The sequence below is a fragment of the Cynara cardunculus genome (assembly GCF_001531365.2).
Source record: "Cynara cardunculus var. scolymus isolate 2C chromosome LG 13, CcrdV1, whole genome shotgun sequence".
Lineage (NCBI taxonomy): Eukaryota > Viridiplantae > Streptophyta > Magnoliopsida > Asterales > Asteraceae > Cynara > Cynara cardunculus.
Genome location: NC_037540.1, coordinates 11649551 through 11657139, shown reverse-complemented (window position 1 = coordinate 11657139; position 7589 = coordinate 11649551). Strand labels below are relative to the sequence as shown.

The 7589-nt window shown below is 33.8% G+C and overlaps 1 protein-coding gene across 1 annotated transcript; it reads left to right on the top strand.

The window, feature by feature from the left end:
- Nucleotides 1-279: 279 nt before the first annotated feature.
- Nucleotides 280-795, top strand: LOC112524770 (RING-H2 finger protein ATL52-like). Its single transcript, XM_025134723.1, has one exon. The coding sequence runs from the start codon at nucleotides 280-282 to the stop codon at nucleotides 793-795; it is 516 nt and encodes a 171-aa protein (XP_024990491.1).
- The last annotated feature ends 6794 nt before the right edge of the window (nucleotides 796-7589 follow it).

Below are 7589 nucleotides of genomic sequence, written 5' to 3'. Positions count from 1 at the left end.
TATATATATATATATATATATATATATATATTATGGTTATTATCAAAATGAAATCTGTAAATAGAAATTATCAATGTTGAATTCCGATAATGGAATATTTTTTTATTGATGGTATTTAAATATACCTCTCAAAGTTGGAATATTAATCAATAAATTCATTGATGCACATAAGACAACATTGGCACATCTTGTACTAATCGCCCTATTCAATATCTTCACCATTGTTTCTTCTAAGCATGTTGTCATTAATCCCCCCCTTCCCCCCTCAAAAACACTCCCATGGCGGACGATAATAACGGAGTTCTAACCGAAGTATACGTCGTTCTACTCATCATTGCATTGGGGGCCTTACTGATCGCAATATATCATTGTATCTCGATGCTATGGTGGGATCTGCATCGTCATCGGAGACGACGAGGCCCCACCGAGATACAATTGGAAGGAAATGACGTAAGTTTTGAAAACTCTGTAGCCGGGCTCATCCCAGCGCATAAGCACAAAAAGGGAATTGGCTCGGAGGATGATGAGCCCATGTGTGCTGTGTGTCTAAGCGAGTTTGAGGAAGGAGAAGAGCTACGGACTTTGCCCGACTGTATGCACTCCTTTCATGTTTCGTGCATCGATATGTGGTTATACTCGCATCGTAATTGTCCCATTTGCCGAATGGACGCGGCCACCACCGCTTCTCCTTTAATGGAGATTATATACATAGTTGATCCACAACATGATCAGGAGGAAGTGGTATCAAGACCAAATATGCCACAAGATTTAGCTGTACAAAGTATGGCTCTTTGATGGTAAGAAATTCAATGTTTTAGGATGCTCATGTAATTAGTTTTCTAACCTTTTGGGGTTTGCTGGAGTACTTTGAGTTTGTTTTGTGCATTTACAAGAACTTACTGGATACACCCAAAAATCAAATTGGATTTGAGGTTTTTTTTATTAACCTTGATATTCAACCCACTATGCGAGCTGATTAATTTTAGGACGACCACCTGCTTTGCAGATAGCCCGGAGTCTCCTTGGATTTGAACCTGAGATCTCCAGGTACTGGATTTGAGGTTTTAATTGCAACAAAACCGGGTTCATTGGACCCCAACAATATAGAATTGTCATATGATAGATCGCTTTACAGGTCTTAAGTTTATAGGATAACAAAAAGAACATCATATCTCAAATGTGGTAATAAGGTTACATAACATTTTTTTGCGTATTAACAAGTTTACCGGACACTTGTTTTTATAAGATAGTGTCATAAAATAGCTAATGTTACACTTTGTTATAAAAATGTCATAAAAAGTTTGTTAAAACACTCAAAAACGTCCTATAAACTTATTGCAGCACTTTTAAATAAGACGCTTTATCGTTTGATCCTGTAAATCTAAGTCGTATAAAGCATTCTATTGGGTTATAACCCCAATTTAGTTGTAGTGCGGGATCAGTCGTCGTACCGTAATCAAGAATTTAGGGGACTTGGTTAGGCTTTCCATATAATGATATGAAAACCTAATTAAACCAAGTCCTTTATCTATATAAAGAGAGGATGGCATGGTTTGATTCACATACAGAAGAAATCCTCCATATTTTCTTGAACGCAAGTAGCATTTTCCTTTTGATAACCGTACGTAGTTATTCAGAATCAACTTGTGTGCAGCTTGAATAATCTCAAGGGCCTAAAGAACAGTTAGGATAATTCATTGTGACTTTGCAGGACTCGAACCGATAACCTCTGAGAAGGATCCTAAAAGACCCGATCCTTATATCACAACTAGCATTAGGGGTGCTCATGAGTTGGGTTGATCGAGTTGAACATATTTGAACAACTCAACCCAATGCTTGCGGTTTGGAAAAATATTAACCCAACCCAACCCAACCCAAACCAAAGTGCAACTCAACCCAATCCAACCCAACCCGTACAGGTTGGTCGGGTTGATACTTTGATATATTAAATATTCTTCTAACCTTGAATATGTTATTTCTCTATTCATAATTTCTTTTTCATCATCAGCCATTTGATACAACTTATCCATATTTCTTACGTATATCACATTCAGTTAATTTTCTCAATTTACATATATATGTTCACAGTTACTAAACATATATATGAATGAGTTATATAGAGATATGAATAGATTGAAATATGTGTATATGAAAAGCATACATTATAGTGTAATTGTCTAATGTATATATTAACAGAAATTCAACAATCATATTAAATCCAAGAAATACAAGGATATCGGGTTCATCGAGTTGGTTGGGTTTAAATAATAGTAACTCACTATCAACCCAATACCTGCGGTTTGAAAATTTTACAACTCGATTAGACATCGAGTTGTTTCGGGTTGAGTTATTTCGCGTTGGTTTGGGTTGATCAGGTTGGTCGGATTTTTGAGCATCCCTAGCTAGCATTGCATTCTTAAAAGAAAACAATTTCGTGATGATGATCAATAAATTATCAAATTTCATTTCTTTTGTAGTTGAAGGTGGTTGTTTCTTGATGGTCTATTATGTGAAAAAGTTGTTTTTTTTATTAATATGGATATCCAACCCGTTATATGAGCTGATTAATCCTAGGGCGACCATCTGCTTTGCAGATAACCTAAAGTCATCGCATTTGAACCTTCGTGGTCATAAGGAGATTTTTATTCCTCATTGGATTTGAACCTGGGACCTTCTAGAACTTTTGACCTTTAGAGTCAAGCTCAAACCAATCAGACACCACCCTTGTGGTTAAAAAAAAGTTGTTTATTTTGTGACCATATAAAATTAGAACTATTTGGAAGGATATATATATTTGGAACCTTTTATATTTATATATAGAAAAGGGTTTAAATGAGAAAAATAACCAAATAAAAGAACAGAAAAAGGGTTAAATGTGATTTTACACTAGCAGTCAACGTAAGGGTGTGCAGGCGACGTGACCTACAACCTTATGTCGTAGCCAAAGTCGTATGAGTGACATATGATTTTTTTACGTGATTTTAATATAAAATCACATACGATTTGATCATTTTCTTATTCTTTTATTTGATTAATGTGTTCGTATGAACCCTAAGGGGTCGTTTACCAATTTTTTTGGTTAAATGTTGATTCGTGTAAGAGGTCTGACTGGAGTAAGTGCGGATTGAATTTTTATTTTTGTTTACCAAACACTTTGTATTAAGTGTTGATTGAGTAAAAAAAACCATTATGTCCCTTTTTCTGGAGTAAGTGTTTGTTTACTATATGTATTGTATTAAGTGCTAACATAAAATGTTATTTATCAAATTTATTATATATAATTTCAAATTCTTTATTGCTTACAAATATATTAATATTCAATATATTAACATATTACAGTTTTCATCATTTAGAACAAAAAGTCAAATTTTTAAAGGCAAAACCACCACCAAAACAAAAAAGACCAAAATAAGAACCAACGTCGCGATAATTATATAAGCCCAAGTTGACATCCCGTGAACTTAACCCAACCCTCATACTTATCCTCCTTTAAACACAACCAAATATTCTTATAGTCAAGGCCTAGACTAAAAAGATGAAGTGTTGCCTCATACAATGGGCTTCCCCACCTAAATTTCTCTAGTTTTTCATTGGAAGCACCCACCTCAAGTTCCATGGGTTGTTTGTCCAAAGCATTTTGCACAGAAGTGACAACCTTAGACACTTCTTCATCATTTACTAAACTGTTTGGTTGAACACTTTTTTCGTTTTTTTCTTTGAGATTGAGAACGCGAAAAAGACTCTTACCGAAGGCAATATTGTTGAATTTTGTGGCTCTTGTGTTTCTTGTATTTGAGGAGTAACACGTGTAGACAATGTTTTTAAACTTGCTCTTGTGTTTGAGGAGCAATGAATGTAGAATTAGGAACAAAAGAGGTCCGCCCCCAACTTCCAATGTCTGTGGAAGCAACTCCCTCAAAATGTTGAACACAAAGATCTGGAAATGATAGTGGTGCAGCCCTCAACTTTTCAACATATTTATTGGATTGTTTACAAAAAAATTATGTGTAAATAAATAAAAAGAAAAAATAGAAAAAGAAAAAATAGAAAAATAAAAAAAATATGACCTCTGCATCCATTTGACATTCCTCTTGAGACACCTTAAAAGAGTTTGTTGACGCATCATAGATATTTTCAGTTTTGTTTTTCAATTTTGACCAAACTTCATATTTGTCTTTGAGATAGTCGTAATGGTTTTTCATTTGCCTTTAGTCCACGATAAATTTATGTGTCTTTTCTAACGTTTAAGCTACTTTCCTCCAAGAATTGTCTTAAAGCTACCACCCTCTCGCCCATTTTAGATATCTCTCACAAACATGACTCTAGAAAAGTTTTTACCACATTGCAATTTTTCCAACTAAGCCTAGCTCTCTTGAGTTGTGAAGATTCATCAAATTTTTCTATACATATAGAAATTAATTAAACATACCTCAAACACATGGTTCAATTATCCATGGTTCATGAAAAATTGCAAAACGTAACATGACATAAAAATCTAGTCTAAGCAACTAGTAAGATAGCATAAACGGAAATGATCATAGGAAGACAAACATAAAATTTCGACATATAAACAGTAGTCATATGCCACTTTCAATAATTTCCCAAAAAAAGGCAACCAAAATTAGTTCCATAATATGGGGTTGGCTTGTAGTATGATCAATTCCCTTTGTACAAGAAATAAAAATCATTGGTTGCAAGTACATCCCCTAAACCATCCATCACTACACATAATCCTTGCCAACAAAAGTTTTCACCAAAGGGTCTTTGACCTAGTGGTATTGTAGTCTTTGGCCTCCTAGGAAGTCAGGGGTTCAAACCTCACCGAAGGTGAGGAGGACATGTGAGTTTATTTATTGCATTTGCCTTATATAAATATTATATACTTCAAAAAAAAGTTTTCCCCTCTCTTACTATATATATCTATATATATATATATATATATATATATATACTTGGGATCGTGTGAGATCAATCGTTTTTCGTGAGACCAATTCTTAACCCTTTGATTAGATTTACAATCGTCAGATCTGAACATTCATAAACGCCACGAGACTTCTCAATAATTACAAAATTGCCACCTTGCAATTTTAGATCATTAGATCATTAGCTTATAAAGTTGATCAATGAACATAAATTGGTCTTACGGGTCTCACGAAAACCCCTTGGTTTCACGTGAACCCAACCCTATAATATATATATATATATATATATATATATATATAAAAGGTTGGGTTCACGTTAGACCAACATGTTTTCGTGAGACCCGTGAGACCACATTTTTACACTTGAAACTTCACAGCAAAAACACTGTGAATGTTTAAAAAGTCGAACCTTCACAACAAAAACACTGTGAAGGTTACCTTCACAGCATTTTGCTGTGAAGTTTCAAGTGTAAAAAGCTGGTCTAATAGCCATAAGAGTGTTTAAAGGATTTGCTTTGTCCATGTTGAAACATTTTAAGTCATTCTCTGTATAATTTGATGGATACCTGAGTATTCCATTATGCATATGCTAGATCTGTAAACCACAACAATATTTGATTTTTTTTCCAAAAGCTTCGGTTTCAAATTCTTCCTTAAAAGCATAATAACATAGATTTCCTTATTTATGCTCGTAATATTTAGATCATAAACATAGAAATCCATATATGATCACGTATCTAGAGGTTGGTTTCTTAATAAAGAGGCATTTACTCATCAATTCGCTTAAACAATTATATCATATGCTTCCAGGTTGTTTTAACGCATAAAGATTTTTGAAATTTCATTGAATACATTTTTTAAGGTTTTGCAGCCAATTTTTCATTTTAAATCCTTGAGGACTTTTTGCATGATACGCTATCAAGTGATTCATACAAGTTGTAACTCCATAAGATGGATTTCAAAATTTTCAAAGACGGGTAAATGATTAAATATCTAAAAGATATTGTGTGCATGACATATTAAATAAACATTGAAATGACGTTTTCATAGATATATTATGTTCAAAGTGATAGCAGACATTGTTCACCTTGTAAACCATTATGTGAAAGCACACATTGTTCACTTTGTAAATGCTTGCGGACACCTAGTTACCATTTTTGTAAACCGACCTTGTGAACACTATACGAACACCTGATTGACACCAACCTATATCTCTTTTCTTCAAATTGGTGATGTTAGCTTTTTTCTCTACGAGTACCATCTCCATTTGAAAAATTCTAATGAATTGCAGATCATTAAAAGTTAAAAAATGAAAAAAGAAAATGGATTTGTAGTTCACATCCAGTTCATTAATGTCTCTAGTTCAACACCAACTACCTCTATAAACCAAACCAACGACCATGATATGAAAACTATTGTTTCCAAGAGGACAATTTTGGTAAAAGTCCTATTTTGGAGAAAAGTTGGAGGGAGAGATGTGAGGGATGGTGAAGATTTCTCCGCCATAGACGAAGAGGAATGGAGGAGGAGGAGGAGGAGGAGGAGGAGTTGTTGAGATTAAAGTATGGACGGTTACAATTGATTTTTCTATATTAATAATTTATTATTACCTAAAAATCATATGGTTTGATTAGTTGTCACTAATTATCAAAACGTCCATTTAATAAATATAAGTTGATTAGGGGTTGTTTACCCAAATGCTTATCCGGTAAACGTTTACCGTTAGGAGTCAACAATATAATTTATTTTATCGGGTAAAATTGTAGTACATCAAAACGTATTTATGCAACAATTTACCTGGTAAGCGCTTACCCGGGTAATAGTCGTCACCCTCACTTACCGGGTAAAACTCTCAATCCTTATCATCGCTCTTACCGCATGTTCAATCGGTGAGGAAAATTGCTCAGTAAATACTTATCGAGTAAGCATTTAATAAACGACATCTAAATCAAACAAGCGGACTATAATGAATCTCATATATTTTGGAGTTATCAAATGATTAAACACACACACACACACACATACACATACACATACACATACACATACACACACACACACACACATACATACATACATACATACATACATACATACATACATACATACATACATACATACATACATACATACATACATACATATATATATATATATCTCTCATTTGAGAACACACTGCTTTCATAAGACCCATTAGACCACATTTTTACACTTGAAACTTCACAACAAAACACTGTAAATGTTAGGGTTTTTTTCACATTCACAATGTTTTGCTGTGAAGTTTCAAGTGTAACAATATGGTCTCACGGGACTCACGAAAACAAGCTCGTCTCATGTGAAACCAACCCTTTATATATCCATAGATTCATTTGAGAAGTTGTAAATATTTGAGAAGTAGAGAAGTGATCCTAACACTTCACCTGGTCAAATTTTGCGGTTTTGACTGTGAAGCACCGGATAATTCTTCGCATGGTATGCGTAAGATAAAGGGGTACTTTGTAATTTTTACAAATAAGTGGTAAAAAAAGTGCATATGTGAACTCGTGTGATTCATATATGAGCTATATGTTCATATGTGAACCCGTGTAATTCATATATAAACTATTTAACTGATTCATATTTGAACAAATTAATTAATTTATATATGAACCCGTGTAATTCATATAT

Coding starts and splice junctions, on each gene's coding strand:
- LOC112524770 (XM_025134723.1), top strand. CDS start 280: ATGGCGGACGATAATAACGGAGTTCTAACCGAAGTATACGTCGTTCTA.